This window comes from Eurypyga helias, unplaced genomic scaffold (genome assembly GCF_000690775.1).
Source record: "Eurypyga helias isolate BGI_N326 unplaced genomic scaffold, ASM69077v1 scaffold10196, whole genome shotgun sequence".
Taxonomy (NCBI): domain Eukaryota; kingdom Metazoa; phylum Chordata; class Aves; order Eurypygiformes; family Eurypygidae; genus Eurypyga; species Eurypyga helias.
This window is the reverse complement of record NW_010257247.1, coordinates 57,798-70,938: the sequence shown is the minus strand read 5'-3', so window position 1 is coordinate 70,938 and position 13,141 is coordinate 57,798. Positions and strand designations below refer to the sequence as shown.

Here is a 13,141-nt window from a genome sequence, read left to right as displayed (position 1 = left end):
CCGCTCGGATGAAGGTGAGGGTGGAGGCCAGGCCATGGGCTGCACTGGGGAGCTGCCAAGGAGCTGGGCAGGGTTCGGCAATGGCTTGTTTCATGGCCAGACTGACAGGTGCGCTACATCGGGACCTTGATTCCAGAGCTCGAGATGCTGCAGGATCAGATTTGTTAGCTGGAGACCTGTTGCCTGATCAGTTCAGCATGGACTTGTGGTTGGCCACGAGTCAGCCAGCAAGAGTTAACCCCGTTCTTTGCAGCGAGCTGGGAGTTACGGTTTGGTTGGAAAATGCTTTATCCTCTTTTTGCCCAAAAGAGCCATGGGAAACAGTGGAGTGCTGCTTGTACAAAAGCTTTTGACGATTCTTTCTGTAATATCTGAAGCCACAATGTTGCCTGTTGGTGGGCTTGCTCCGGATGCTGTTGGTTTTGCCTGAAGAAAAGAGGAAAATGATTTTTCTCAATCCTCATCATCTTCAGTCTCAGCTAGAACTGGGGCAGAGTGCAATATACTAAGAGTGAACTCAGTTTGGTGCCTAAATACCTCATTGTCAGACAGAATATTAGAGCAAATAAAGCTGCCTTAGTTGGTTGTTGTCAGGAGAGAAAGGCACTGCTGGGTTTTGCCTTTTGTGGTTGGGTGGGGTTTTTTCCCGTGATCTGGACAAAGCCGTTCGTGTGGTGGAATGTCTAGTTGCTTGTTTGAGAGCACCACATAGGGGTCATTTATACCTTAGGACACGCAAAGATGGCACTGACTACTTCAAAGCTTTAAGAAACTGCTGAAAAGCAAAACCAGTCTAAAAGTAGTGTCTCCCCAAAGCATCTCAAAAGTATTGAGAACACATAAGTTCTTCCTTTCCTTGTTTTTCCTGGAAGTATCTCTGGATCATCTGTGCTCCCTCCCTGCCTGCAGGCCACATCCCTGTATCTTCACCCCTGCGTACCTTGCAGAGTCATAGCAGCTTTCCCCGTATCACTGCCTCCAACCCTTTTCCAAGGTTGTCCGGGTGTGCTGGGCAGTAGTGGCGCTGTGGGGTTGGGTTGGGCTTGGCTTGGCCTGTATCCAGGGCACACACCCAGAGCTGAGGGCCTTCCGGGTGGGTATGGCTATGGAGAATTATTAGACTGGGTGGTTTCTCCATCATTTCTGAAGGAGATGGACATCACGTCTTCAAGAAGGGAAGTCTTAGAACACTTCCTACATCTGAGTGAAAGAAGAGTTGACAGATACAGGAATTGGCTATGAAAGTAGGAAAACTTTTTTTCTGAACATTTTCGGGTTGTACTTCCGTGGTGTTTGAGATGTAAAATGTAGGCTGGGTATGATGAAATTCAGTCCAGAATATACTGAATTACAATTGTAAATGACAGAGCCAGTAATAATTACTTTTTAAAATTCATAGAAACAAGTTAAATTTAAAAAAAATTATCATGCAAGCAACATGATGCTTAGTTTTAGGTAGACCAAAGGCGAGATAAGTCAAAGCAGCCTAGCTTCCGTCACCGGTAACACGTTGAAACATGCTAAAAATATTTACAATCATCTGTGTACTGATTCAACAACGTAATATTGTTCCAAGAATGGGGAAAAAAACAGGACTATAGTGGCATAGGCAAGCAGGTGAGAAATAAGTAACATCTGGTATTTTATCTATACTATTGAATTGAAGTGGTGTATTATTTTGAACACTAGGCTCAGAATAAGGTGAATCTGCCCAGGAGAAACTAGGGGAAAGAAAAAAATCTAATATAATTTCAGGAGATCCTTTTTTATGATTCTTGAGGTGACATTAAAGAACTGGGAACTGAGAAAAGATAGTGGGTAAGATGCATGATGAGTTTTCAGGTGTATGAAGGGTAAGTAATTGAGAGGAAAAGGGAACTAGTGTTCAATGAGAGCATTATCAACATGGCAAAGGGGGAGATGTGGTTTGAGACTGAGACATCTCACTATAGGTGTTTGAGTTTCTGTTATGGTAAATGGAGGTGCAGTGGATGCAGAGTGCACCTATTTGGTTGGATCAGATTGTGCTTTCGAAGCAAATCTCCAGAGTGTGAATCTGATCCCTCCTGGGTGAAACTGTTGGGAGATTCATCTGTTTTCTGTTGGGTGTTTTGGTCTGTGGGACAAGGCTAATTCTAGCCTGAAGTAACAACCACAAAATGTGGGTTGTGTAGTGTTGGATTCTCAGCAGCAACTGCTTTGCTCTACAAATCCTCTTGTATTTGGCTTACAAAGTAGATGGAGATACAGTCAGTGGAGTCCAGAGAGGAAAAGCAGATGAGGGCTGGCTTTTGGGTGAATTGAACGGCTCTCTGATGTCCTTGTCTGTATTGGCTCCATTTCTGTTGAGTATAACAGATGATTAGGCACTTGGCATTCATTTAGATGTGTAAATTTGTGTGCCTTGATCTGAAACTGAATCATAGAATCACAGAATGGTTTGGGTTGGAAAGGGGCCTTAAAGACCATCTGGTTCCAACCCCCCTGCCATGGGCAGGGACACCTTCCACTAGACCAGGTTGCTCAAAGCCTCATCCAGCCTGGCCTTGAACTCTTCCAGGGATGGGGCATCCACAGCTTCTCTGGGCAACCTGTTCCAGTGCCTCACCACCCTCTCCGGGAAGAACTTCTTCCTGATATCCAATCTAAGCCTCCCCACTTTCAATTTAAACCCATTACCCCTTGTCCTGTCACTACAGGCCCTTGCAATAAGTCCTCTCACAGCTTCCTTGTAGGCCCTTTCAGGTACTGGAAGGCTGCAATCCCATCCGAACAGCAGTATGATCAACTTGCAAAGAGCTAAAAATTAGGTAATAAGATTAGGATAAAAATTAGCAAAGACTTTTCCATCTGTTAAGGTTAGCGAGGTACCACCTTAAGTTAGTTTGTGATGCTGTGGGACCTCCATCCGTCCCTTTAAAAACAGGAAGTACATATGGCCGGAAGATGGATTAGTAGATAACCTTGGATGGTCTCCAGCCTGTTTCTCTAAGTGTGGAAGATCTCCACTTGCCCATCATCTTCAACACCAAAGTGACTCACAGGAGGGGCAATATCCAAATTTTGTGACGCACAGCATACATGAAAGACCACATTTCTTGGACTTACTGTTTCATAATGTAGCAAATATCAGCACATACCTTCTTGCTTGCTCAGTCTGTATCTTTACATTATAAAACTAAGCTGTGTGTTCAAAATCTGTCCTTTAGTCACTTCCTGACTATACATGAACGTGGATTTGGGCAAGAGCAGCCTTGCACTCGCTTTATGGCAGTCACTCCCTTCTTTCCCCTGCCCTCTCACCTACTCCTTCCCTGTAGTGTCATTCCATTTCTATTACTTCAGGCCTCAGGTTTTCCACCCTGTTTTCTGTAACCATCCAGTTGTCTGCTGACAATGCCTTCTCAGCTCTGTGTCACCAACAGCTTTCATCAGTAGATGTCTCTTTTTTGTGTGTTAAGGCTGTGATCCACATCAAATGACAGACAGGGTTTTCCTGCTCTTACTAAGCCACTTAATGGAAGGCAGCTCTAGGATGTCAAAAAAAAGAGGAAATTCAGAATTCAACACCTATTTGACTTTTCCTTGAAGAAAATGTCATTGAAAAGTGCTTTTCCCCTTTTTAAATGTTTAGAACCTTTAAAAACTTCCAGTAAAAATGCAGGGTCTCTTCACGTGTTCCACATGTATTTTTGCATCTTCTAAATAAAATTACCATTGTTAAACACGTTTTGTAGATATCTTAGAAGTCCCTTATGAGGTTACCTGTGCACTGTAGATTGAAATGTACATAAGCAAAAGTATTTTTTTATGGTTTTAGCAATAAACCAGAATATTTTGAAGCTGCTTTCCTACTAAGCAAACAAATTGATTTGGTGTTTTTTTTGTTATCTTAATGAAAGACTTTCTATTTATAATGACTAATGGGATTTTCTCTGCTTTCTTGATATGCATCTCAGTGGAAGATCTGCTTATTCTGGAACTTCAGGCACTTTTGTTTATACTGTGGTTCTCAAGTTTCCAGTGCAAGGGGACTTCTCACCTTGTGCCTCTTTTCTGCATCCAGTATTGAGACAGAAACTTTTCCCTTTGGTTTACCAGTAAGAGCAAAGCAGGTTGTTCACGCTGACGTCTTGACAACTATTCACCTCCCAAAATAGTTGCAGCTTCTGTTGGAAAACCATGACTATAAACCAAAATTCCCCTGTCACGTTTACTAGTAAAAACTCATTAATCATAAAAACAAATTTTAAAAATCCATGTAACTAAGAAAAACAAATAAGCATAAGTATATTCATGCAAACACCATGGTCTAAGGTGTAAAATCCTGTAGCCCTCAAAATACATATATATTGGGAAACAGTGCTTGCTGAATTTTGTCTTCAGAATATATACAATGGGAAAACTGCCATTTGAAAAACAGTTGTGTTGTGCAGGTCGAAACAGCAGCCTGCAGATTGCTCAACCCCGTCCACTGCATTGCTGTGTTCTGTGGGAAAGAGATAACATCTTTTCAGACAGCCATCGTCGATACAGCAGTCAAGGCTGAGTCAGAGGGATGGATAGGGAGAGCCCAATCAACAGTCTGGAAACCAGTCAGAGAATGTAAAGTACTCCTTGACTTATTTCGGCAGGAAAGCCCCTTCTCTGTGCCTGCTTTCCCTTAGGCATTAGTAATAAAATCCAGGATTACCTAAGGTGCAAAATGTAGGTAGAAGTCATAGTTCTGAGAACAATACAAGTATTTTCTTCTCTGCTCATACAAAGCTCAAAAGCTCTGGGTTTTTTTGTTTCACATGCTGTTGTGCTTGCCCAACACCTACATTTTTGCACTTTTAGAGGGGTTTTGTTACTTGCGGAGCCTTCAGTGAGTGGAGAGTGGATGTAAACACAGAGTCTCTGATAATTTGGCTGATGGCTCTGGTTCCTTCCATCTAGCATGGTGTTTAAGAGCATGCATAGCTGTCCTGGGCTATCCTGGCACGTGAAGAGATGGGGGATCCCAATGCTGGATGTCAGCATGTAAGGTTTTGTCAGAGCAAACATGATTTGCTTGCTAGCATGCACGTGTGTCTGCCTTCTTTGAGTAAGGGATGCCATTTACCCTCCCAGCAAGGGGCTAAGTAGAGGGCTGCTTCTGTCCTCTACATTTCAGCCAACGTTTTGATTAGTCCTTGCTTTTAAACGTTATCTAACCTGTGTTGTTCTCTAATGTGGTTGGTAACCCACCGCAGCCTGTGTAATCCATGATCTGCCAAGAAGACGGAGCTTCTCCAGGGTGTGGCTGGCAACCAGCACTTACTTCAGCCAATGGCAAATCCCCATCCTTTTGGAATATGAAGCATTTATAAAGTCTTTTTTTTTAATTTAATAAATTAATTTCTTATTATCTGTTTCCTGCTGGAAGAAAAGTGCAAAACTTAAGAACTATGAATTATAATGTATGTTTTTAATGTGAATGGTTATGGTTAAATTTTTCAAAAGCTATTATGAGCAGATAGTAAATATTAATTGGTACAGGTCAGATGTCCTCTTCCTTACGCTTCTGCTGTTCTTATGAGGTAGGTTATGTCAGTTAAGTTTTAATACTGCTGAAGTGATACAGAATTAATAATGATTATCATAACTTTCATTGCAGATCTGTTTGAATTATGGAAATGGACTCTATGTGAAGGTAGGAAATAATGGAAAAGTGCTTTTCTTTATCGCTGTCTGAAAAAGGGGTCTTTGAGCAAGGAGAAAATGTCAAATGTGTGTTTTACTTCAGTTGATAAATATCTTGATTTTTGCCATTTTCTGAAACATGAAAGCTCTGTAATGAAATGAAAGCTGGAATGTAAGTGAACAGGTTCTTGTATCCATCAAACTGAGTGGTGTTCAACTTGGGGGAAGTTTCTCAAAAATATTAAATTTGTAGATATCTTTTTTTAACTCTGTGCAAATCAACTGTTGTTTTATGGAAGATGTTAATTGTGGAAACATTTCCAATTGCTAATCTGAAAGCCAACAGACACAGTTGGGACTAAGCTGTACAGAAGGATGAAGGGTGCCATGCAGAGTGAGGATGAGGGGTAGTTGAGCAAGGATAGCAGAGACAGTGGGTGGGTTGAATAGAAAACTGCTGTTTTGAGTATGCTGTTTCAGCGAGAAGGTTGAGTACGAGGCAGTATTGGTGGGATAGCTAACAGGATAATGAGACAGAAATGGTGATTTAAAACAGCCTTGGTGCCAAACCTCTTCCCTCTTCTGATGACAAGCACTTAAATCTTCCAGAATAGGTTATTTTCACCAACCCCTGGTCATGGGAACTTGTTAATGTATTTAAAGCCTGTCTTACCTAATTCTCTCTTGCTGAAAAGGCTAGTGTAGTTTTCTTCTTCAAACAACTTGAGGGACATTACAGCTCTTGTGGCCACAGCTTGACTGTGGCTCAGAAGGCTAGTGTTGCTCCCCAATTTCAAAGTTAATAGGTATTGAAAGAGTAAAAGCTATCCAGAAGTCTGGGCTACAGTGGCAATAAAGCATTCATCTGAAGTGGCTAAATGCTTTGCTGACATTCAGCCTTGTTTTTTCCACAGGTTTATAATCGGAATGGCAGGAGTGACTTGTTGTCTCACCCCAGCGGCCTGGTCAGACAGAAGCGGGAATGGACGGTCCCTCCAGCTTTCATACAGGAAGAAGTGGACAATTCCTATAAGAATCCAATTGCTAGAGTAAGCCAAGAAAAGAGCTAAATACAGAATACACGTAAAAATAGAGATGGAAATGTAAAATAAGGGTGATGTGGCTGCCTTAAGCACAAGCACGTTCGTTTCTTGAATTTTAAAGGACTATTGAGTGTCAGTTGGAGATTAGCATCTTCCTTCTCTTTCTTTGCCTTCAGCAGATGAGTTGCTTTTGCAGCCTGATTTGGTTCAGCCTCTCATCTTTCATCTTTCCCCAGCCACCAGTTTTCATAAAACTTTTATGAGTGCGAGATCTTTGAGGTTTTTTCACTCCACCACCCCTACTCATCTGTGGTTGAACAGGGCAGGTGGGTCCCAAAACTGCCAGTGGTGATTCTGCAGAAGAGCGTACATGGAGCATGGTTATCTATGCTGAATTTTTTTAGGAAACAGAGCTAAAAACAACCGTGATGTTATCCTTTGTGCAAGAGTGATGTGCATTTGGTTCAGCACCAGTGAAACTGAAACCTGAATTCACCACACCTGTCACTTCAGCCTATAAAGTAACTGCAGATAGTAGCAGGCTGTTACCTTCTTCTTGAGCTGCCCCTTGGTGGTAAGGCTAGCACAACATACATGTGCTTTTCCAGATGTTTCAGGCATTTGCTGACAGCAGAGGAAGGGTATAATCTCTAGTCTGCATAGCCTCTTCTGCCTGTTCCTCTCCGGATCTGACTCTTCCTCCACACTGTCACTTCCGTCAGTCGTCGTCACACTCGCTAGCTGACATCTGATCTCCCTTAAAAGGTTGTCATATTTTATTTCCAGGATTTGCACAAGTAACTTATCTCCCAAGCTCAACTCGTTGTTCCAGACTCTCTTTTTGACTTGGTCTTTCTCCACATTTTATTTGCCCCCGTCTGTTTCATCAGCTGGATTCCTCCTTCTTCCCTCACTCCAGCTTTTCACCTTATCATGGTGGTTTTCCAGCCTTTCCTTGCACTTGTATCGTATCCCATTCTCTTTGTCCAAGCAGTCCCAATTTTCTTCTCTCACTAGCCTCTCCACTCCACGGTTCCCAGCTGTTGTGCTGCCAATCATATTCCTCATCTCTCTGTGTGAGATCCTCAGACGGAACATGTAACTCTTCCTGCATTCCTCTCAACATCTCCACACTCAAAGGAGTGCAGGAAAATGTGTTTAATATTTATTATTGTTCGTTCATTACAAAAATAGCAAAAATACTTAATTTGCATTTTTAAATGTGGTTTTATTTACCAAATGCTATTTAATCTGTTATATTCCCACTAGATACATTCTGATCTTGAAGATACAGGGATAGTGGTGACTTACACTATATCTGGTCAAGGAGTAACAGAACCCCCTTATGGATTATTTGTTATCAATGGAAAGACTGGAGACCTGAACATAACAGGAAGGGTTGACAGAGAAAAGACTCCAATGCTGTTTGTAAGTTGAATAGTAACTTTTTCCTTATAGGTACCCACCTGTAAGATGTTCAAGTGTGTTTGTTTCAATTAGTTTTAATGCTTCTGGATGTTGGGGGCTGTATGCATTCTTATATTTATAAGCATATGTAATATGCTTATATAATGCTTACATTTTGTAATGTTTTGTATTTTTATTTTGCATATGTGTTTCTATGTATTACAGTCACTCACTGCACTTCCTTATTGTTTCTGTCTGTATTATTTCAGCTCAGAGGTCATGCGCTAGATAAGACTGGAGCAAAACTGGAAGAGCCAATAGACCTCCCAATTAAAATTCTGGATATAAATGACAATCCTCCAGTGTTTTCACAGGAAGTTTTTGTTGGTTCAATTGAAGAATTAAGTGAAGCAGGTAACATTATTTTTAGAATTGTTTTTTTTTCATTTGGCTTTTTCCAACACGTGGAAGGGCACAAGTGAATATGCTCTTCGCAGCAGCATATCTACAGTAACAAGGCCGCATTCCCTTGCTTATGTAGGCCAGGCTACCCACGTATGAGTGCAAGTTTTTATTTAGGGCTAAACTGTGGTGTGACAACAGCAAAGTGTCCACATAAAGGCAGCAGAGAACACCACTTCCTCTTATGGCGTCTTTGGTTGGGTGTCAAGGCTACTGCAAATCCAGGGACCAGAGTCCTTCAGCAAGAGTTGCACGGGAAATGCAGTCTACCTTCTGGCCTAGCAATCCCAGCCTATCTGGGAGGGAGTCCTCTCTTCCACGCTCATGAATAGCCCTGCTTTATCTATGGGCTGGAGAGGTACCTCACTGTTAAGCACATATGGCCATGACCTAACCATCAAAGAAGTTAGTGGCAGTTATACTGTTGATGTCAGTAAACATAAGAGACAGATAATTTCCTAGAAGATAAGAAAAGCTAAGAGTAAAACAGCCTAATAAATACCTAACATTGTGTCCCTTTCAGTGTCATGATAATCTGAAGAGAAAAATTATTGACCATCCACTTGGGTGAGGTATTGAGTTCCCTCAGCTCTCTTTCAAGTCAGTAGCAGCCTTATTGTAATCACTTCTTTGCCTGTATTCCAGCTAGTGTTCAAACTCAGGCACTGGATGCTGAGGTGCATCCTTTCCCAGGGGACAAAATCCTGTGCCATGAGGATTGCACATGGGGACCGCCTTGTATTTTGAGTGAGACTGTTGGAGGGCATCAGTACAGAGCAATTGTTTTAGTAACATTCAGGTAGGGGAGTTAGGAGTGCTCCCTTTAGAATAATGTGTGAGGGAAATGCAGCTTGTTGTTCAAAAGCTTTTTCTTTCTTCTCTGTATGACATCTACACTTTTCTGTGAGAACAGGTTGAATTCTCTCAAAAATTCTGTGATTCTGGTGCATTGGGTTCTGGGAATTACAGATGTGTGGATATGATCTTTTTGTTTGATGGAGTATATACTGTTAACACTTACTATTTGGATTTTAAGAATGCTTCTTCAGCTTTATTCATTAAATAAAGGCAAGAGCATCAGAAAATTGTGCAGTGCAGCTGGCAACAGTCTCTTAGTCTGTGACATTCCAGTAAGACTACTTGGCAGTGCTTGGCAATGTAAACATACCATATTTTGTTGGCTTTTTTCCAGGTACAGTTGTAATGAGGATAAATGCAACAGATGCAGATGAACCAAATAACCTAAACTCCAAAATTACTTTCAAGATCATTTCCCAAAGCCCTAACGCTGCATTCAAGATGAATACGGATACTGGCGAGGTTCAAGTAGCAGAAATAAACCTTGACAGAGAGGTAATAAAACCTTTCCATTTTTAATCTGTTAAGAGCGGCCTTTTGATGCCTGTAGTGTCACCTTCAGCTCCGCCTGCCGGGCTGGAGAGCTAGCCCTCGTACCTTCCTTCACCTTCCTTAGGACTGAAGCCGTGTCTGGCTGATGCGTGTTTTTCAGGGGTTGAGGAGTGGGAGGGGCGATGGGATCAAGGTTGTATTCCTCCTGTCACCACTCTCGCACAGCACCAGCCCGGCGGCTGTTGCTTTCTGTCCCTCCTGTGCAGCAGTTACACGAAGGAAGGGGACATTTGGCTGTGCTTCAGCACGTATGGCAAAGACAGCCCGGATCACCATCTGCAAAGCTGCTGACTGCGTCTGGATTTTTGTAGCCTGCTCTGCAGATAACAGTGCATAGGAAGGGTGCATAGCACAGAGCTAGGAAGGGTGCTGCTGTGAAACAGCACTGAAAACCACGTGTTCCCGGGAACTTTGCCTGTGCTTGCATGAATTTTCACTGGCCAGCAGATGGTGATGTGGCTGTTAGCTCTGCGGCTGAGCGCAACCTCGATGCCTCTAGCCTCTCCTGACGCAGGTATCACTGATCCTGCCCCTGCGTGTGGCCACTGAAATTTGTTCATTTGACATCTAAGCATAGCCTTAACTCTTTGTGGGGGAGATGCAGAAGTCCCAAATGCGTTTCAAAGCCTCAGTTCTACTCCAGGAGAGCCTGTCAAGGTAGTTGTGTGTGAGATTTACTACTAGCTAGAGAGAATAAAATTACAGAATTATGGCCACGAGAGACATTACCAAAATGTAATAAGAGATAATTTTTACCTTTTTACCTTGAAGTAAAAATTTTTACCTTGGTTTAAACACTTTTTTTCTTACCGTGGCAGACCCACAGCAGATATTCTTTGGTGGTGGAAGCAAAAGACCGTGGTCATGAATTAGGTGGGAATGTTGCAACATGTTCTTTGGATATCAAGATTTTGGATGTCAATGACAATCTGCCAGTGGTTGAAAGTCGTGCAGTGAGTATATTTATCACAATATTTGGCATGTTCCTACAACTGCCAGTATCCCGTTACTTAATGACAAGGTTGTGCGAGCTTTCTTGCACTGGTGAAATGAGGTAAATCATGACATATTTTAAAAGAATGGTGGTTTTCAATTGCAGTTGGAAGGAAGCATTGAAGAAAACAGAGCAAACGTGGAGATTCTGCGAATAAAAGTGTTTGATAAAGATGAAGAATTTTCTGATAACTGGCTGGCAAACTTTTCATTTGTTTCTGGTAACGAAGGTGGCTATTTTCGTATAGTAACAGATACCCAAACAAATGAAGGAATTTTGACTGTTGTGAAGGTTAGTATATTCTTTAGAGTGTCTTCTTTGAACATTAGAATAAGTTATTCCCTTTAAATTGACATACAAATCATACTCGGTCAGTATTAAACTGTAACTTTACATAGTGGGCACTCCTCCTTTGGCATATTCTTTGTTGGTATATTCAGTAATTCTGTACAGAAATAATAATTTTGTCCTGGTTTGCCATTTACATTCATGGGATCTCAAATACATCTAATGGGGCAGAAGTCCCCAAACTTTCCTTGTCATGGAACAATGGTGCTAGCACACAGGCTGTAAACTTTCCTGTATTTTGGTCTCCTTGCTGGTCTCGGTTCAAATTGCTTTATTTCCTATGGCCACAGATAACACGGCACGCAACACCTTCTCCATGAGCCATGGCTACAGACTATTTTATGAATTTCCATAAAGTGAAATTATGAAAGTATTCTCCATAAATTGAAATTTATGTTTCATGAGTTTTACTGCCCTTTAGTCCACAAGAACTGAAGATGCATAGTGCCCTAAGTACCTTTTTTTTTTTTTTTCCTGCTCTGGTTTTCTTATCTGGAAACTGATAATTGTAACAAAAATAATTACTTTAAAAAATAAAAATGGAAGAGCCAAGTAAACTTCCAAAAAATTAGAAGAGCACCGATTCACTGAAAGTAAAGAGAGAATATATGGATAGGACTTATTGCACCTACCTTATATCATTGAATTTAAACTAATTTAAAGACATACCTATGGTGCCATTCATTAAAAATAAGAAGAGTAGTTATTCTTATGTACTTTTAATGAGATGAAGCATTAGGTATTCAGAGTAGCATGTTAACCAACAGATCTTCTTTGCACTGTAGCATTTAAAAATTCTTTAAGTGATAAGGATGCTACAATATTACTTAAATAGTATTATTTAAATATTAAATATGTGAATGTTGTCTAGATATCAAATCCTGTCAAATTCTGAGTGTGGTGTTTTTGTTTTTTACTCTAGGAACTGGATTATGAAAAAATGCAAAGCCTAAACTTGGGCATTGTTGTTACAAACAAAGCAGAGTTCCACAAGTCCATTAAATACAGTTATAAAGCACAAACAATTCCAATCAAAATTAATGTGATTAATGTGCGGGAAGGCCCCATATTCCCCGGTGGCACAAAAATTATTGAAGCAAGTGAGCAGCTGCAGATAAGACAGGTTATTGGACAGTATCAAGCCTTTGATGAAGACACTGGAAAAGTAGCAGAGCGTATTATGTAAGAAACTTTTAATTAACATCATAATTATGTCAAAAATCACACCTTAATGTAAAAATGTAATGTGTATATTGAACCAAAGTAGTTTCAGATGCAATCATTTTCTACTGTGCATAATTCACATGTAAAGCATCATCACCTTTGATATTCTATTATGCAGAAAATAGCTGACTCAAAAATCATACTTGTTTGGTCATATATGGTGAGACAAAAGTGTTTGTGCTGAAATTGTCTGTGCTTGCATGCTGTCATACCTGTCTACTTTTGAGAGTGCGATATACTGGTGTGATTTAATCCATCTGCAGAAACATTAGGAAGAAATACGCAGAAACGTCTAGTAATTGCCAAAAAGTGTGTGAGGTAGATAAGTCTGCATGTGTTTAGATCCTGAATTATAGCACGTTGGCTAAAATGTTGTTGATCTACCACCATGGCTTTTACAAGTGGTGTGGACCCAACAGTGGACCCCTCTCCTTCACGCCTGCAGTAGAGTCTCCCGGGTGGCTGCTGCTCAGCTTTTGCTGGGAGCAGAGATGGAGGGAAGAGGATGATGACCAGCAGCGCAGCTTCTCTCCCGCTCTGGTCTCGCTCCCTGAGTTTGCTTTTCATAATGCCTCCACAATCCTGGCTC

General features: G+C 41.2%; 1 protein-coding gene across 1 annotated transcript in view; it reads left to right on the top strand.

The window, feature by feature from the left end:
* The first annotated feature begins 80 nt into the window (after positions 1 to 80).
* DSG2 (desmoglein 2) overlaps positions 81 to 13,141 on the top strand; it is a 22,499-nt gene continuing 9,438 nt past the window's right edge. The window contains exons 1-9 of the mRNA XM_010153957.1: positions 81 to 269; positions 5,639 to 5,674; positions 6,579 to 6,713; positions 7,977 to 8,135; positions 8,384 to 8,528; positions 9,769 to 9,929; positions 10,805 to 10,939; positions 11,086 to 11,271; positions 12,251 to 12,510. Of these exons, the coding sequence (XP_010152259.1) occupies positions 81 to 269; positions 5,639 to 5,674; positions 6,579 to 6,713; positions 7,977 to 8,135; positions 8,384 to 8,528; positions 9,769 to 9,929; positions 10,805 to 10,939; positions 11,086 to 11,271; positions 12,251 to 12,510 (1,406 nt within the window). The remainder of the gene's footprint in view (positions 270 to 5,638; positions 5,675 to 6,578; positions 6,714 to 7,976; positions 8,136 to 8,383; positions 8,529 to 9,768; positions 9,930 to 10,804; positions 10,940 to 11,085; positions 11,272 to 12,250; positions 12,511 to 13,141) is intronic.